At 45.9% G+C, this 16,354-nt stretch overlaps 1 protein-coding gene across 1 annotated transcript in view; it reads left to right on the top strand.

The window, feature by feature from the left end:
- Nucleotides 1–16,354, top strand: part of NLRC4 (NLR family CARD domain containing 4) — a 29,019-nt gene that overhangs the window by 4,941 nt on the left and 7,724 nt on the right. The window contains exons 3-6 of the mRNA XM_008071816.2: nucleotides 4,783–4,875; nucleotides 6,150–6,320; nucleotides 8,630–8,722; nucleotides 11,410–11,577. Coding sequence (XP_008070007.2) covers nucleotides 4,783–4,875; nucleotides 6,150–6,320; nucleotides 8,630–8,722; nucleotides 11,410–11,577 — 525 coding nt within the window. The remainder of the gene's footprint in view (nucleotides 1–4,782; nucleotides 4,876–6,149; nucleotides 6,321–8,629; nucleotides 8,723–11,409; nucleotides 11,578–16,354) is intronic.

The raw sequence follows: 16,354 nt of genomic DNA, 5'->3' as shown, positions 1-16,354 counted from the left end.
AGCCCGCGGGTTCGAGACCCGCCTGGGCAACTTGGCGAGACCTCATCTCTATAATAAATTTTTTAAAAAATCAGCCGGGCGTGGTAGCACATGCCTGTAGTTCCAGCTACTCGGAAGGCTGAGGCGGAAGATCACCGGGAGCAGCCACTGCACTCCAGTCTGGGTGACAGATTGAGACTCCAACTCAAAAAAATAAAAAAATTTTTAAAATTTTAAAAATACAGATATATTGATTATGGTAAAATACATCTGAAATATACATAGGTGACTTAGAGCGTGTCTCCCACAGACCTTTCCAGGCCAGCACCTCTCTCAACCCAACACCCAGGTCTCCCCTGCCCAGTGGACTCATCCACCCCTTCAAGTCTGGGAGGAAATCCAGCCGTTAAACCAATCACCCACAGGAGCCAGTGACTAATTGTATTGCTAAATTCTGGATATCAGGGAAATTACAAGACAGCCAGCCCAGCCCAGTCCCAGCTATTGTCCATTTAGAGAGAAGATTTTTGGGAATAGATTCTGTCTAACATAAAGAAATTTCAGACTTCAAAAGGGAGCCTTCCCCAAATTCCAAATAACACTGAAGGTGAGTATGCGCCCTACCAGTGTAGACCAGCCCCACCTGTGTAGACCAGCCCTTGCCAGAGCAGAGCCTGCTGTGTGATGTGAAGCTGTGCACGGCAAGAACCTTGACTGCCCCGCTGAACATGCATCTGGGGTTCACGTTCAGGCACAGATGATTTCAGGGTCTGCCTAACCTGCCACCCCACAGAGGAGTTCTCTATGATTCTAAGAATCTAGAACCTTCTGTGCAGATAATTTCTGCCACTCCTACTCCGGAAGATCCAGGCTGTCGCCCCGACCTTAGAGGACTACCTTCTTTATCGGGAAGCTCACCGTCTCCCTCTGAAGGCTGTTTTTGGGTACTGATCTTGCAAAGTGGTCGCTTATGCGTTAAATATGGCCTACATTGTACACAGACTTGTTTTCATCTTTGCTAATATTTCATTTTTAATTTTTTTAATTGAGTATTTTTGAGTAATAGAGTCACACTGTCCAAATTATGAAAAGCCTCCTTCCCGCCTCTGTCTTCCAGCCGTGACTCCTCTCCCTGGGGAGGTCTCCAGCGTTTTGAAATTGGGGTTGAGGCCGGTGGCTCAGCCTGTCATCCCAGCACTTTGGGAGGCCGAAGCGAGTGGATTGCCTGAGCCCACGGGTTTGAGACCAGCCCAGGCCACTTGAGGAGACCTCATCTCTACAATAAATCAAAAAGTAGCCGGGCGTGGTAGCGCACGCCTGTAGTTCCGGCTACTTGGAAGGCTGAGGCGGAAGGATCGCCGGAGCCCAAGCAGGTCGAGGCTGGGGTGGCCATTGAGTGTGCCACTGCACTGTAGCCTGAATGACAGAGTGAGACTGCGACTCACACACACACACAAAAAAATAGAAATTGGGGTTGAAAATGTAGGTTTCTCATTTTTCTTGAAAATGGGTAGACTTGGCAGCTGCATGCCCACTTGGTGGCGGTGTGGCAGGTCCACACAACCTGTTTCTACACTCTTTGGACAAGACTCGTGATCTCCAGTTGGGTACAGACCCAGCCTGTCCTACTGCTCACCATAACATCACTTCCCTGACCCTTCTTACGGTCTGTGTTCGTAACCAGTGCTTATTCTTTCACAGAACTGACATCCAGTTCCCTGTCATCTATGGACAAGGCTGCTTTTTATTTTGGCCTCTGACTCTCTTCAGAACATACAGACCTCTTCGTAACATCCTCAGCTCCGTCACAGAGCTTTCCTTTGCTGTCACTTTGATCAACATGTTGCTTCAACTTCCTCCGACTTGTTGGTTTTTACAAGGTACACAGTACAGGTAGCCAACATCTCTGTTGAAGCACTTTTCATGTAGCAACTCATTTAGACAGCTTAACAACTCTATATGGTTTTTTGGATTTTGGGGTTTTTTTTTTTAGTTGAAGTCTCACTCCATCACCCAGGCTGGAGTGAAGTGGCACGCTCACAGTCACCGCAGCCTTGACCTGCTGGGCTCCGGCGATCCTTCTACCTCAGCCTTCCAAGTAGCTGAAACTACAGGCATGCACCACCATACCCAGCTAATTTTTTGATTTATTATAGATGAGTTCTTGCCAAGTTGTCCAGGCTGTTCTTGAACCCATGGGCTCAGACAATCCTCTCACTCTTGCCTCCCAAAGTGCTGGGATGACAAGCGTGAGCCACCACTCCCACCGACATTATCTTTTCATGAATGGAATGACACATATGTAAACTTTGAGATGGGTTCTTGAACTCAGCATAATGTTTTCTTTCTTTCTTTTTTTTTGAGTTGGAGTCTCACTCCATTGCCCAGGCTGGAGTGCAGTGGCATGCTCACAGCCACCCCAGTGTCAACCTGCTGGGTTCCAGCGATCCTTCTGTCCCAGCCTTCCAAGTAGCCAGAACTACAGGCGCGCACTACCATTCCCGGCAAATTTGTGATTTATTGTAGAGACAAGAGCTCACCTCGAACCCAGAGGCTCAGGCAATCCACTTGCCTCAGCCTCCCAAAGTGCTGGGATGACAGGCTGAGCCACCAAGCCCAGCCTCAACTTTATCCTTTTTACAAAATTTTAAAAATATTCTCGTTCCCTTGCCTTTCCATGTAAATTCTAGAATTAGATTGTTTATATCTTCAAAAATTTCTTCTGGAATTTTGGTTAAAACTGCATTGAAACTATTGACCAATTTGGGAAGAATTAACATCTTTACTATGCTGAGTCTTCCAAGCCATGAGTATGGTTTCTCTTTGCATTTATTTAGATCTTCTTTGATTTCTTTCATCATCATTTTGTAGTCTTCAACATACTAGATACCATTTTTTTTTTTGTTATTTATACCTAAACTTTTCATTCATTTGGAGCTATTTTAAATAGCATCTAAAACAGTTCTAGGTTTTCGACTGTTTATTGCTAATATATAGAAATTCAACTGATTTTAGTGTATTAACTTTATATTTTACACCTTCACTAAACTTACTTCTTATTTCTAGGAGATTTTTTTGGTAGAGTCCTTGAAATTTTTATCATAGGCAATCTGTCATCTCTGAAAAAAAGTTTTATTTCTTCCTTTCCCATCTGTATTCCTTTTATTTTCTTGCCTTATTGCACTGACTAAGACTTTTAGTACAATGTTGACTGGGAGTGATGACAGTGGACATCCCACCTTGTTCCTGATTTTAGGGAGAAAGCATTCAAAGTCACCGTTAAGTATGATATTAACTGTAGTTTCCTTGTAGATGCCTTTCATCAGGTTGGAGACTTTTTTCTATTCCTAGGTTGCTGAGAATTTTTTTTAAAACCATAAATGAATGCTGGATTGTGTTAAACATGTTTCCTGCACCAATTTAAGTGATCATGTAGTTTCTCTCTTTTAGGCTATTAATATAGTGAATTATGGATTGATTTCCAAATATCAAATAATCCTTGTATTCTCTATATGAAGCTAACTTGGTGGTGACTGTAATACTCTTTTCATGCATAGCTGAATTTCATTTGCTATTTTGTTGTAAATTTTCCCTTTTATGATCGTGAGTGATATGGGTCTGAAGTTTTTTGTTTGTTTGTACTGTCTTTGTTTGGGTTTCTTAACAAGTTAACAGTGGCTTCATGAAATGACTGGGATGTGTTCCCTCTGCTTCTGTTTTCTGAAAGTGATTGTGTAGAATTGGAGTTATTTCTTTGAATGTTTGGTAGAATTTTCAAATGAAAGTATCTGTGCTTATAGATTTCTCTTTTGGGAAATTTAAAGTTACAGGTTCAGTTTCTTGAATAGTTGTAAAACTATTCCGGTAACCTATTTCATCTTAGGTGAGTTTTGGTAGTTGGTGGTTTTCAAGGAATAGGCAGTTTCATAAATGTCAAATTTACATATGTGGATTTGTTCACATGATCCTCTCAATGTCCCTGTGACATCTGCAGTGATGTCTTCTCTTTCATTTCTGATATTGGTAATTTGTGTCTTCTCTTGTTTTTGTTTTTGTTTTGGTCCGTCTTGCTAGAAATATATCAATTTTATTGATCTTTTCAAATATTTAGCTGTTAGCTTCATTGATTTTCTTCCTATCGTTTATCTGTTTACAATTTTGATTTCTGCTCTTATCTTTATTTCCTTCCTTCTCACCCTGGGTTTATTTTACTTTCCGTACTGTAATTTTATTTATTTATTTTCTTATTTTAGAGTTGGGGGGTACAAGCTAGGATTTGCATCATAAGTAGGCTGCATGCAGGTGAAGTTTGGACTTCTCGTGGCCCTCACTCCCCCTTTCAGTAATTTCCTGAGTAGCACGCCTGGTTATTCACCTGAGACCTCACCTCATTTCTAATATAGACATTCAATGCTCTCAACCTCTCTCTAAGCACCGCTAGCTGTAGATTTTGATGTTTTATTTTAATTTCTGTATTTTTCAAAATGTTGACTGATTTCCCTTGAGATTTCTTCTTGGACTCATGACTACTCAGAAGTATGTTTTCTCTTGTCCAAGTGTTGGAAGATCCCCCTGTTGTCTTTCTGTGACTGACATCTAGTCATAGATATTTGAAGAATGTGATTATAACTAAGTATGAGGCCCATCTCTTGCCAAAAATACATGTGTGTATCAATTTCACAAGCATTTCTTAGGCATAGTGATAACTCAATTCTCGCTTGGTAGCAGAAGTGGCACTTGTAGTAAATGACAGCAAATAGCAAATGTCACCTGACCACGGTCCCATGTTTTTCCTTTTGACAGGTGGCCTGACTGACAACCTGGGGAATTTGAAGAACCTTATGAAGCTCGTACTGGATAATGTTAAGATGAATGAGGAAGATGCGATAAGACTAGGTCAGGTTTGGATTTTCTCTTCTGTGTTTTATCCATGTCAGTTTGATAAGAACACTTAGCTCAAGACTCTTTGGCATTGGCTCTGTGCCCATGCAAGGATGTTTTTATGACTCCACTAGACACATACACTTTTTTTTTTTGAGTCGGAGTGTCAAAGGAGTCTCAGGCCCCCATCCCACAGTCCCAAGCTGGGCTCTTTGAGACCGAACACAGTTACCCTAGAAGCACTCCAAGGAACCAGAGTCCTTGTTGCCCCTCTGGATAACCCCACCCTGTCTAGAGGTTTGAAGGGACTGAAAAGGGTGTGTTCCCAGAAGACATCAGGAGAGAAGAGTCATGGTAAAGAGTACACACCAATACCCGTTAAAAATACAATACATAGCTGCGCCTGGTGACTCAGTCTGTCATCCCAGCACTGGGAGGCAGAGGCGAGAGGATTGCCTGAGCCTGGGGGTTTGAGACAGACTGGGCAACTTGGTGAGACCTCATCTCTACAATAAATTACAAAAACAGCCAGGTGTGGTGGTGTGTGCCTGTAGTTTCGGCTACTTGGAAGGCTGAGGCAGAAGGATCGCCTGAGCCCAATAGGTCAAGGCTGCAGTGACTGTGAGCATGCCACTGCACTCCAGCCTGGGTGACAAGAGTGAGACTCCTACTCAAAAAAAAAAAATACTACACATTTAGGCTGGCTGCAATGGTTCACACCTGTCATCCCAGCACTTTGGGAGGTGGAGGTGAGAGGATTACCTGAACCCAGGGGTTTGAGACCAGCCTGGGCAACTTGGTGAGACCTCGTCTTTATGATAAATAAAACAATTAGCCAGGCATGGTGGTGTGTGTCTGTAGTTTCAGCTACGCAGGAGGCTGAGACAGAAGGATCGTCTGAGCCCAGAGTGCTGCAGTAGTAGCTGTGAGCGTGCCACAGCACTCCAGCTTGGGCAACAGAGTAAGAATCTGACTCAAAAAACAAACAAACAAACAAACAAACAAACAAAATGAACCAATCAAACAAAAAAACCCTACACATTTCCTACAGTTTTTCTCATGCTCCTAAGAGGGTCACCTCACATACGGGATGTGTGTCTGGTTCAGGAAACGTGGAAAGCGAGAGTCAAAGGAAAAGCAGCTCTCTGTTTGCAACCTGAGGTCCTTGCAAAAAAAAAGCACGGAAGGTCTCTGCACAATTGTTCTTTGCCTTCTTTTCCATCCACTCATCTGTGTCTAAATCAAATCAATTTGGTATCCTAACACGTCTCCTTTCAATCCTTTTGCAGCTGAAGGTCTGACCCATCTGAAGAAGATATGTTTACTTCGTCTGACCCGCTTGTCTGACATTGGGGAGGGAATGGATTACATAGTCAGGGCTCTGTCGAGTGAACCCCGCGACCTTGAAGAAATCCAGTTAGTCTCCTGCTGCTTGTCTGCGAATGCCGTGAAAACCCTGGGTAACATTTCCTCCATTAAGTGAATGGAAACAGTGTAACAGAACATGTGACACTATTATACTTATTCACGCTAAAATCAAATGGAAATTTAATTTTAAGAGAAACTGGAAAAGATGATGATGACTTCTAGATAATACCCAGTCTGTCTTTAATTATTTTTCTCCATAGTAGAATTAAAATGAACTATTGATGGACAACGGGAGAGAATTGCAGAACAGCTGAAGATGTTAAAGAGGTGGAGAGGAAGAAAGTAAGGAATAGATGCTTGAAACTGGCCACGTGTCCAGTCATATAATTGCCACCTAAGGAATATTGGGATGAATGAGTGAATAAATGATTGAGAAGCAGAGAGTGAAAAGATTTACTTGAATGTTCTCAGCCTCCAATTCTTACCCATTGCCCTGTTAAGATGGAATTAACATAGGCCGGGCATGGTAGCTCAAGCCTGTCATCCCAGCACTTTGAGAGGCTGAGGTGAGTGGATTGCCTGAGCTCAGGGGTTCAAGACCAACCTGGGCAACTTGGTGAGACCTCGTTTCTACAATAAATCAAAAATAAGCCGAGCGTGGTGGCACACACCTATGGTTCCAGCTACTTGAAAGATTGAGGTGGAAGGATCACCTGAGCCCAGCAGGTTGAGGCTGCCGTGGCCATGAGCATGAGTGTGCCACTGTGTTCCATCCTGGGCGACAGAGTGAGACTCTGACCCCTTCCCCCAAAAAAGATGGAGTTAATGTGTATTAATATAACAGTAGAGTCTTCTGAATTCCTGAGTTCCTGAAGGGTATGCATGTCAAGTGTGGAGAAACCTTTGCATATTTCTGGATAGACTGGATATGTTCAATTCAGATGTGTTTTTAAATTTAGGTTTTGGCAAAAAGGTAAAGATACCTAAGGAAGCCATTTGTATACGATGATAAACTTATAGCTAGAAAACACACAGCTGGAAAAGGCTAGACAACTATTGGATACATGAACATGACAAGCACACACTTTTACTTATCCGCTGACCACAGGGGAAAAACCTGCTTAGAAATGGAAATAAAAAATGGACCCTTGTAAAGAGGAGTTCAGCTTTTTTTTTTTTTTGAGTTGGAGTCTTACTCAGTTGCCCCGACTGGAGTGCAGTGGCCGTTCCCGGCCACTGCAGCCTCGACCTGCTGGGCTCCGGCGATCCTTCCGCCTCAGCCTTCCAAGTAGCCAGAATTACAGGCGCGCGCTACCATGCCCGGCTAATTTTTTGATTTTATTGTAGAGATGAGGTCTTGCCTGCCCAGGCGGGTCTCGAACTCGCGGGCTTGGGCAATCCACTCACCTCAGCCTCCCAAAGGCGTGGGATTACAGGCTGAGTCACCGAGCCCGGTCCTGTACTTTTTACTTCAATATATTTGTATCTTTGTCATTAAAATACATCTCTTGTAGACAGTGTAATGATGGGTCTTGCTTTTTTAAAAAATCCAGTTCTGATTATCTCTGCCTTTTAAATGGAGTGTTTAGTCCATTTACACCTAATGTAATTATTGATATGGATGGATTTGCATCTGCTATTTGTTTTATTTTTTCACATCCATTTTCAAAACTTTCTATGTTTTTATTATTAACATCCCAACTGTGATGTCAACAAAATAATCCAGGCTGAGGTACAAAAAATCAGCTTATCTCACCTGTTTTTTGTTCCTCTGTTTCCCTGCCTTAAGGATTAAGACCATTTTAGAACTGGAAACAACCTTACAGTTTATCTAGTTCAACCATCTCATTCAATAGGAAAAGACATGAGTCAAGTGCAGTGGCTTAATATGTATAGTCCCAGCTACCTGGGAGGCTGACGCAGGAAGATTGCTTGAGCCCAGGAGTTTGAGGCTTCAGTGAGCTTTGATCACATCACTGCACTCCAGCCCAGGCAACAGAGCAAGATCCTGTTTCTAAAAAAAAAATGTTTAAGAAAATTTAAAGAAATTAACTAAATAAAAATATATAGATGAAGACACTGAGGGTTAGAGAGATTGAGTGCATTTTCCATGGTGATATAGCAACTATATCCCATGCTGCTTTGGGCTCCGTGTGACCTGGAGTTAATTAATTAATCAATCAGAATCCAGGCCCAGGAAATATCTGCTCATCTGGGCACAATCATGGGCGTTGGGGGCTACACCTATCCAGGTATCTTTGGGAATAATTAATCAAGTCAAATGGTTGTTTGCATTACTATTAGCATGGAAGACAAGGACTCAGAACTCTTCTAAAGATATTTTTTAATGCCTATATAATTACCTGAATTTTTTTTAACATTTTGGTTCACTTTTTTCCAGCTCAAAATCTTCACAATTTGGTCAAACTGAGCATTCTTGATTTATCAGAAAATTGCCTGGAAAAGAATGGAAATGAAGCTTTGCTCGAACTGAGTAAGAGTGACAACTCAGCCAAATCAGACACTTGAATATACAAGGGGGACCCAAAAAATCCCGGAATTTATTTTTTTAAAATCGTGTATTTATGCTCACACATTTAAACTTTGGTCACCTTCAAAGTCCTCTCTGTTTGATGCAAGACACCTATCAGGATACTTTTTCCACTGCTCAAAACAGTTTTTTTTTTGTTTTTTTTTTGAGTCGGAGTCTCACTCTGTCGCCCAGACTGGAGTGCAGTGGCCGCTCCCGGCCACCGCAGCCTCGACCTGCTGGGCTCCGGCGATCCTTCCGCCTCAGCCTTCCGAGTAGCTGGAACTACAGGCGCGCGCTACCACACCCGGCTAATTTTTTAATTTATTGTAGAGATGAGGTCTCGCCAAGTTGCCCAGGCGGGTCTCGAACCCACCGGCTCAGGCAATCCACTCACCTCGGCCTCCCAAAGTGCTGGGATGACAGGCTGAGCCACCCAGCCCGGCCCTCAAAACAGTTTTTGAACTCACCCATTTGGATGCCTTTTAGTGCTTCAGCCTTTTTTTTTTTTTTAACCTCTTCCATATCAACAAAGCGTTTCCCTTTGAGGACTTTTTTTTTTAATCCGGGGAAACAAACAAAAAAAGTCACCTGGGTGAGATCTGGTAAATAGGGAGGATGGGACACGAGGGTCATGCCATTTTTGTCCAAAAACTGCTGAACACTTGGCACGGTGTGGGCAGGTGCGTCATCCATCACGAAATGGGCAAGCACGTGGAAAGAATCTCCAAAAAAAATTTACTGGAGTCAAATGCAGCCTCTCACAACAACACTAGCTGGTACTGGCATGCCAATGGCTTCCTAGAACTGTCTTACAAGGGGCCCGTCCTCCACAAGATAATTCCGGGTTTTTTGGGGTCCCCCTCCTATGTACTGGGTAGTCCGGAAGCACAACCTGAGCCCTGCAGTCTTTTGAACCCATTCATGCCCTATGAGATGCCCCTTCCTTAGGAAAGTCACTTAGGCCTTTCTTAGAATGTCGTTAAGGAGCACGTGCCCTATCTTTTGAGATACCAGTTTGCACATGCTTCTGGCACCCAGGACACCCACCTGCCAGCCTCCCTCAGGGAAGCAGTGTCTGAGGGTCGTTGACATGCAAGACAATTTTTAAAAACTGCTTTGCTTTTAATTATGGTGGGTGCATACTAGCTGTATATCCGGGGTACGCGTGACTTTCTGACATTGCATGCAATGTGTTATGATCCATCAGGGTAGTTGGGGTTTCCATCCCTCCCTCAAGCACTCATCATTTCTTTGTGTTGGAAACATTTCGGTCAAGACAAATTTGCCTGTCCTTGCCATGGTTGGGGCTAAAAAAAAGTTTTTTAAAAAAGACCAATTTGCTTAGGGAATTAGTGATCATTTGTTTTTTGGGGGAAGTGGTTTGGATAACACATTCCATTTCTTTCCCTTTTTTTGAGTTGGAGTGTCACTCTATCACCCAGGCTGGAGTGTAGTGGCACGCTCACGGCCACCCCAGTGTTGACCTGCTGGGCTCCAGTGATCCTTCCACCTTAGCCTTCCATGTAGCCGGAACTACAGGCACAGGCTACCACACACCTGGCCCATTTTTGATTTACTGTAGAGATGAGGTCTTGCCAAGTTGCTCGGGCTGGTCTCAAACCCGCAGGCTCAGGCAGTCCACTTGTCTAGACCTCCCAAAGTGCTGGGATTACAGGCTGAGCCACTGAGCCAGGCCTGCATTCCGTTTCTTTACCCATGTTTCTTTTCTTTCCTTTTTTGTTTTTTTGGAGTTTTTTGGTTTGTTTTTTGAGTCAGAGTCTCACTCTGTCACACAGGCTGGTGTTCAGTGGCCAGTGGCACATTCACAGCCATCGCAGCCTCAACTCGCTGGGCTCAGGCGATCCTTTTGCCTCAGTCTTCCAAGTAGCTGGAACCACAGGCATGTGCCACCACGCCCGGCTAATTTTATGATTTTTTTGGGGAGGGGGACGGGAATTGTAGGGGTCAGCACACCCAGAGTGCAATGGGTGAGCCTCGACCTGGGAAAACCACCTTCGTGATCATGGTATCTTCCCTTCCAGGTAAGTGTAATTTTTTATTTTATTATAGAGATGAGGTCTCGCCACGTTGCCCAGGCTGGTCTCAAACTCCTGAGCTCAGACAATCCTTTTGCCTCTGCCTCCCAAAGCGCTGGGATTACAGGTGTGAGCAATAGCAATATGTGATCCTGGTTAAAAAAAAAAAATGGATACATGCCGTCTCAGATTTGCTTTGGAATAATACAGGAGGAGGCTGGGTACAGTGGCTCCCACCTGTAATCCCAGCATTTTGGGAGGCTGAGGTTGGGGGATTGTTTGAGGCTAGGAGTTCCACACCAACCTGGGCAACATAGTGAGACCCCTATCTCTACAAAAAAATAAAAATAATAATACAAGAGGAATTAGGTCAGAATGAAGCAAGATTGCCTGTGATTTGGTGTTCGCTGAAACTGTTAGTGCCTACGGTTTTGCTATCCTGTCCTGCACGGTGTTTGTAGATGCTTGAATACGGTCCAAACAGCCAATGCCCAGGTCGATTTTCACTGCAGACTGAGAGGGCCCCAGACCCTGCATATAGAGTTCACTCTTCCCTCCCCCTTCCTCAGTGTGGGGGTGACCCAGCCCTGAGCCACTCTCTCTGTCTTGCAGTTGACAGGCTGGACTTGCTGGACCGGCTCTCTGTCCTGTTGCTGCCCTGGGGCCATGGTGTGCGGGGCATCCTGGCCAGCCTGCTGGAGCACCTGGGAGCGGTCCCACAGCTCACCAAGCTCGGGCTACAGCGCTGGGCGCTCACGGACGCAGAGCTGAGGATGTTAGGTAGGTGGCAAGCCCGGCGCCCGGGGAACTCAGTGGGTCCTTGCGAAGGTCTGATGCTGGCATCGTTCGCTTTGCCCCTTTATTTTTTCTGGTCTCTTTTTAAATGTCAGCGTGCTTGAAGAGGTCATTTGTGTTAAGGAGTAAGATGACACAGAGCACTGGTCTCCCCCCAGGTTTTTGAGCATTTTACCTACAGAATCAAAAGAAAAGCGTTCCTGGTCCCCAGCAAGGTGTGTTGTGTGCCGCTGCTCGTGCCAGGCTTCCCTGTCTGAAATTTAGCCAAGTCACTTATTTAAGGAGGCAGCTGCTGGCTTGGCCCATCCCTGAGGCTGGTGACTGAGACCAGAGAGGGGTGCGGTGTATTTAGTGAAATAAAACTGAGTTGGGCAATAATCTGCCAGTTGGCTTTACTTTCCTAGTGCCATAAGGTCTTTGTTTATAAATGAGAAAAACTGAAGCTGGGCTCGGTGGCTCAGCCTGTAATCCCGCGCCTTTGGGAGGCTGAGGTGAGCGGATTGCCTGAGCCCGTGGGTTCGAGACCCGCCTGGGCAGCGAGACCTCATCTCTACAATAAATCAAAAAATCAGCCGGGCGTGGTAGTGCATGCCTGTAATTCCGGCTACTCGGAAGGCTGAGGCAGAAGGATCGCCGGAGCCCAGCAGGTCGAGGCTGCGGTGACCGGGAGCGGCCACTGCACTCCAGTCTGGGCGACCAAGTGAGACTCCAACTCAAAAAAAAAAAAAAAAACTGATACATGAGGGGGACCAGAAAACCTGGAAATTATTTATAAAAAATGGATGCCGATGGGTTCCTGGGACACTTACCTCGCGGGGGAAGCCTTACTATAAGGGTTCCACCCTCCAAAAGGTAATCCCAGCTTTTTGGGGGTCCCCCCGTGTAAGAAAAGGCAGTTGATTCCTAGACGTCTCCTTGTAATGATGCACCCCAAATGCTAATAACTCAACAGCTGCAACACACTTATTCTCAAAGTTTAAAACAAAAGAGGAATCTGTGGCATTGACACTGGATCCCTGTACAAGAGAACCATGGTTATCCCTGCTGTGTAAAGAAGCTCAGACCTAAGAGGCTTGTCAGAATAGAGCTGGGGGAAGGCTGGAGCCGGAAGAGGAGAGACCGTGTGGCTCCCGACACAGCCCCTCCAGCCCTCGTGGCCACCTGTCCAGGAGTCAAATGCAAACCTAGGGCTCGAGGCAAGAGCGTCAGACAGGAGCCAGGCATTTTCTTGCCTGTGGCCCATCGCCCAGAGGTGGACGGCATCCCTGGAGTGAGGGACTCTGTGTTTATGAGGAGGTTGGGAGCATGGATTCTGGAGTCAGACGTACCTGCCCACCCTTCCGCTCGATAGACCTGAGACCTGCAGCAAGGGGGCTAACCTCACCAGCCTCAGTTTGCTCATCTATCCCGTGAGGATGATTACGACTCTGGCCGTGTTAGGGGTTCCTGGGCTCATCAGCAACTCAGCTAACGCACGGAAAGTCCGTTCAACGCTGACCTGTGGTATAAGCTCAGTAAATGGTATTGCTGTCAGTGTCCTCTGTGGATTTCAAGTGGAGCCAGATGCTAGGGTTATTTTCCTAAAAAATAAATCAACAAACTTCCTGTGCCTGCAAATCAAGGAACAAACACACAAGCAGGAGTTGCACGATGAGACCCGAGGTGTGAACTCAGGCATGGGAGTCCTCAGAGCCTCAAGCTTTGCCAGAGTAAATGCTGTTTGCTGATACAAAGCCTGACAACTAAGTTCACGAATCAAAAAAGTGCTCCATGCCTCCTGATGAATATCACTGCGGTCCCCTTCGAAGCACTCCCCTTGAGAAGCTATGCACTGACATCAGCACCTAGTCGACCCACGTTGGAACTCTTTTCCTGGAATGGCCATCAGAGTCGTCATCAAATGTCTTCCTTTCAATATTTCCTTTATCTTCAGCTAAAAAAAAGTCATCGGGGGCCAGATGAAGTGAGTAGGGAGGGTGTTCAATGCAGTTATTTGTACAGTGCTCTCAACTTAAGTGCACATTGGCAAGTTTGAGAACTGAACTATCGGGCCCCAGCGAATATCGACGACGGCTCTGAGGGCCTTTCTGGAAAAAGAGTTCCCAAATGGCTTTGGCGGGTGGACAAGGCGCTAGCGTTGGAGCATTGCCTCCCAAGGGGAGGACTTTGAAGGTGACCGCATGGAGGTATGGAGCACTTTCTCTAGGATGGTTCCTGAACCGAATTGTGGGACCTTGTATATATAAAATCAGCCCCCAAGTCAAAAACACATTTGTGTAACTGCACAGCCTCTTTACAACACCCAAGCTGAGCAACTGCTCAAATGGGAAGCCTCTATCTGATTTTCCGGCTCTGGCCAGCAGTGCCTGTCCTGTGCAGACCTGGTGTAGAGATTCCCACCCCCATTTAGTGACACTGTGCGTGATGGGCGAGACACACGTGCCTTGAGATGGGATAATCAATGAATGCAGACTGCTGATCAGATATTGGGTCGAAGGAAGTAAAGGCTGCTGCGAAGGAAGATGTGGGGGAGAAACATGTCACATATAAGTGCACGGGGACGACGGACTGAATACAGTGGGTATTTTGAGAACTTTTTTCTTTTGTTTTTTCTTTTTAAATTATTACTATTATTATTTGTGAGTCGCTCTGTTGCCCAGGCTGCAGTGCAGTGGTGCAATCATAGCTCACCGCAGCCTCAAACTCTTGGGCTCACGATCCTCATGCCTCAGTCTCCTGAATAGCTGGGACTACAGGCACATGTCATTTCCAGCTAATTTTTTTATTTTTTAAAAAAAAGGTTTTTGTAGAGACAAGGTTTCACTATGTTGCCCAGGCTGGTCTCGAGCTCCTGGATGCGAGCAATCCTTCTGCTTCAGCCTCCCAAATTGCTGGAGTTGCAGGCATGAGCCACCACACCCAGCCAAGAATGCTTTCGTCGAAGGCTTTAGACACCTCCGGGTCCTAATTAAAGCCTGGCTCTCCCCTGCAGCCCTCGTAGGCCGCTGCTTTTCTTTCTCGTGATTTCCGTGCCCCTCAGAGTCCAAAGGCAAGGTCAGGTCCACTCCTCCTCTCACCTCATTCAAAATGTCTGCATCCAGGAGGCCCGGGCCCTTGGCTGGGCCATACCCCATGCCTCTTCACTGCGATGAACTGTACATTTTTGCCACCGTTTCTTGCCCTAAAGGTGTGGGCACCTGTCTCTCAGCATTCCCTACCCTCTGCCTCCTGCCTTTTCCCTACAAGCCTCCCCCTCCAGGCCAACACTGGTCCTCCCTCTTCCCCAGCCTTCCCGTCTGTCCCCTCCGCCCTCCCACTCCCTGGGCGTGATGTGGCTGGCTTGTGGAAATCCACTGAAAGTGGCTTTACCTCCGAGGTATAAATGCAGAAGTCCCACTGCAGACCACAGCTGTCTGCAGGTCCATCTTGTTCACTTGTGACTCCTGACCACCTGTCTTCTATGGAGCTGGGACGTCCAGCCCATGGAGCCCCCTATTTCTGCCCGTCTCAGCCCCTTCTATCTTGACTCCCCGCCACCTGGTTGAGATTCCACCTCCCATCTTTGCAAACACTCTTGTCCCAGCAGCTGAAACTTTCATGGCCACAGTCTCGCGAGGTCTAGGCAACGACATTTAGTGATGGACATGAGGGACGGACGCCACAGTGAACTAGAGTGTGACGAGAGGTGGGGGTGGTGAGACTTGAAGGACCAGCGGGTGGGGGCAGGGGCAGAGGAGACGTGAGACGGGAGAACTTGCATGGCAGAATTCCAAACCTGGACTGTCCTTGACTCTCCCCCTTTTTGCATCACTCTCAGGCTACTGGAGAAAAAATAAATCACACGATTTGGCAGAGAGATACATTACAAGCTTATACTGACAGACATCAACCAAAACGTTTAGAACTGAACTTGTGGCATGCAGCAAAAGCGGGGCTTCCAGAAATTCTCATAGCTTTACATACTTATATTTAAAAAGAAGAAAGAATAAAAACTAACAAGGCCAATTTCTAATTTAAGAAGCCAGAAAGGCCAGGTGCGGTGGCTCACACCTGCAATCCCAGAACTTTGGGAGGCTGGGATGGGAAGATCGCTTGAGCCAAGGAGTTTGAGACCAGCCTGGGCAACATAGCGAGACTTCATCTCTACCAAAAAAAAAAAAAAAACGACTAGCTGGGTGTGATGACACATGTCTGTAGTTCCAGTTACCGAGCCGGAAGGACTGCCTGAGCCCAGGAGGTCAAGGCTGCGGTAGCCATGAGCGTGCCACTGTACTCTAGCCTGGGCAACAGAGCGAGACTTTGACTTAAAAAACAAGACCAAAGGCAAAAAAGGAGTCATAATTATAGATAAACCAGAGATTAAAAGATACAAGAGTAGCCTTGTGAGACTTCATCTTTGCAGAAAAACCCCAAGACTTGGCCAGGTGTAGTGGTGTATGCCTGTAGTCCTAGCTACTCAAGCGGTTGAGGTGGGAGGATTGCTTGAGCCCGGGACTTCAAGGCTGCAATGAGCTACAATTTTGCTGCTGCACTCCAACCTGGGCAACAGAGCAAGACCCTGTCTCAAAAAAGGAAAGAAAGAAAAAAAAAGGAAGGGAAGGAAAAAAATTCATTAATAATAGTACCAAGAAATTTTAAAACTAAGACAAAGGGGACATGCTTTTTAAAAAGTTTTTGGAGCCGGGCTCGGTGGCTCAGCCTGTAATCCCGTGCCTTTGGGAAGCTGAGGTGAGTGGATTGCCTGAGCCCGCGGGTTCGAGAC

This window comes from Carlito syrichta, unplaced genomic scaffold, assembly GCF_000164805.1.
Source record: "Carlito syrichta isolate Samal-C Ts95f unplaced genomic scaffold, Tarsius_syrichta-2.0.1 Scaffold314733, whole genome shotgun sequence".
Classification (NCBI taxonomy): Eukaryota; Metazoa; Chordata; class Mammalia; order Primates; family Tarsiidae; genus Carlito; species Carlito syrichta.
This window is presented reverse-complemented; position numbering and strand designations above follow the sequence as displayed.